General features: G+C 36.0%; 1 protein-coding gene across 1 annotated transcript in view; it reads right to left on the bottom strand.

Annotated features, from left to right (window-relative positions):
• Window positions 1-1,238: 1,238 nt before the first annotated feature.
• The window catches only part of ST8SIA6 (ST8 alpha-N-acetyl-neuraminide alpha-2,8-sialyltransferase 6), a 65,846-nt gene continuing 64,148 nt past the window's right edge, over window positions 1,239-2,936 (bottom strand). The window contains exon 6 of the mRNA XM_008591629.1: window positions 1,239-1,859. Coding sequence (XP_008589851.1) covers window positions 1,391-1,859 — 469 coding nt within the window. The 3' untranslated portion in view covers window positions 1,239-1,390. The remainder of the gene's footprint in view (window positions 1,860-2,936) is intronic.

Below are 2,936 nucleotides of genomic sequence, written 5' to 3'. Positions count from 1 at the left end.
GTGGGCCCAAGCCCCCCCCCCCCGACTCTGTACCCTCCCCTCATGTGGCAGCTCTTAGAGCAATGACCACGATCTACCTGTGAATGTCCTTGTTTTGATGGATCAGGATCAAAGATACAGCTTTTTTCCCTATCATATTTCCTATATCTAGAATCTTCTTCATTTGACAAAAACTTACTAGTTTTCTAGGTTTAATGTGGAAATCATCTCATCTGTGAAATAGATACTCTGAAATGGATTCCACTGAAATAGATTTAATTATTCCTGCCTCTATTACTCTTAACACTTTATTCATAGCTTTTGTCACTATAACACTTACACCCTATCATAATTAATGATATACCTGTCTGGAGGCAGTCGTCATTATATCCCTCTCACAGAACCTGGTACAGGGCCTGGCATGAAGTAGCTGTTCAATAATTTTTTAAAAAACATAAATTGGGGCCAAGCCCGTGGCGCACTCGGGAGAGTGCGGCGCTGGGAGCGCAGCAGTGCTCCTGCCGTGGGTTCGGATCCTATATAGGGATGACCGGTTCGCTCACGGCACTCACTGGCTGAGCGCAGTGCAGCGGGTCTCAAAAAAGGACAAAAAAACCATAAATTGAATCAGTGACCCCACAGACAAAACAACAGGTAAGAGAGACTGGGTGTTGTAAGTATTCATGTCCTTGAAGTAGATCCTGCCAGTAGGAGAGATAAAGGTAGAAGAGTGAGACAGGAAGTGAATGTAAAATTATAAAGAGTGATGGAAAAAAATGTGGATAAAGGAGGAAAGGAAATGACCTCAATCCAACCAACACATCATCACACAATATTACAAGTGAATTTAATCAGAAGCAGGCACAGTGCCATAGAAAGGGAAGAATTTCATTCCTGGATAATCACGGACTTGTTTAAGTACATGATTTTCCGGTATGCACTCCTAAAGACAGAAAGAAAAATTGGAAGGATATTATTGATAAAGAGAAACCTGCCAGAGAAAGAAACCCAATGAATACTGGCAATTCAGCTATTCTCCTCAGAAAGGGTTTCCAAGACAGCATGACTTTTACTATCAGACTGGTGAAGATGGAAATGGCTGTTAAAAATATTAACAAGGAAGTATTCGTTGAGTCCCTACCTCACATCAAATGCTATGCTGAGTTTCTATACATTATTACATTTACCTGTATGATATCGTGGTCTTCATTTTTAGGGGAAGAATCAGAAGACTGAACAATTGAATGACTTGTCAAAGTTGCAAAGTTAGTGGGAGAGCTTTGGTCAAATGAAATCTCAAGACTTTTCCTATAATACTCTCTAATTCCTATAACCACCTCCTTCAGTGTTTAGACATTGTTACTCACCTACTGCATTATATTGAAATTATTCCCATTTTAAGACACTTTATTTAGGCTATTTCACACTTGCTAAATTGTAGTTGGAGGATTCCTTTCATATGAAGTTGGAGCATTTGGCTATATTCTTTGGGCATCTGATGGAAACCGCGTTTAGGTAACTTGTTGTCGTAGTAGTGATGATTGATAGGTGTGTCTTCTACAGTTTTAGAGAAGGGCCAAAATCCATACAACTTCACGTTTTCACATAGTTCCAAAGCAATGCTTGCGATCATCAAGCCGGTGGACAAGCGGTATGCGGTCACACCTTTAGTTCTCCAGAAAAGGTCAAGATGTTTCAGGTACTTGGGATGGAAAAACAGAACCTTTTGTCTTGCTTTAGACTCTTTGAGCGTGTAGTACACTTTAAAAGACGAGCCTGTGTTGGCCCTGTATGAAAATGCTGGCAGAAGAAGAAATGCGTCTCCATAGGTAGCAATGTCTTCCAAAAATATTGCTTTCTTTTCTTTTAAGTTCCCATATCTGCCAAATTTTAAAAAATCGTAATAATCACAATAATAATAAAGTAACAGTTTTGGTAACATGAGGCTGAATTTACTACTGGTCAAAAATGGAACTATTTATATTTCCTGTATATAAAAGAGAAAAACTTGTGGACTCAGGGAAAACTCTTTCAAGAAAATACAATGTAAATACCAAGGGCTAGATCTTCATCTCCCTTTCTTGATCTACCTAGGCTTTCAATTTCTACTTTCTTGCTGGGCTATACCCTTACTGGACAGACATTTCTTGTATTATTTTATATTCCAACCCAGTAATTTTTTCTAAAGTTGCTTTCTGATGCTGTAACTTCTTCCAAATTTATAACCAAATATATTTTCTAGCATAGCATGTATATCTATACATTTTAAAAATTCATTGAACTATACATTTGTTGCATGTGCACCAGTTATACATATTTAATTATGAAAATAGAAATTTCCTTTAGAAAACCTAAAATATCTATATGCATATATAGATACACATACATGTTATTTCTAAAACTTTCCTCCATGCATCATGCTATTGCTACATGTATGATTTAAATGATACTTTAGTAAGTATACTTGTAAGCACAATTATGAGTGTTTAGAAAATAAGCTTTTGGAAAGCAGGTACAATATTTTATTTTCTCTCAAGAGATGCTAGAAATATTTGGAGGGGTATATACTATTAGTTAACTGTTTTCAGTCACTTTTGATGAAAACAATGGAGTAAAACTAAGTATGGAATTTGGACGAACCAACGAACGTTTTGTAGAAGCTACATTGCAGAAATTAAATATAAACTATCCAATAGGAAATCTGTATTTTGCCAGCTTGTCCTAGGACTTACTCTCTGAAATTTCTAAGTAGACTGTTTTATCAAGAAAGTGTTACCAAGGTAAAAAAGCAATGCTGAAACTGAAAGAAATGAAAAAAGGTAACTTCACTATTGTTAAAAAGGATTAAGAGATAAATAGATTCTCATTTGTTTATTTTATTTTATTTTAAGATTAAGAGATAAATGGGTTCTCATTTGTTTTTTATTTTATTTTATTTTATTTTTTTGACCGGTAAG

The sequence above is a fragment of the Galeopterus variegatus genome, unplaced genomic scaffold (genome assembly GCF_000696425.1).
Source record: "Galeopterus variegatus unplaced genomic scaffold, G_variegatus-3.0.2 Scaffold7091, whole genome shotgun sequence".
Classification (NCBI taxonomy): Eukaryota; Metazoa; Chordata; class Mammalia; order Dermoptera; family Cynocephalidae; genus Galeopterus; species Galeopterus variegatus.
The sequence above is the reverse complement of the archived record's forward strand: the minus strand, read 5'-3'. Positions and strand labels throughout refer to the sequence as shown.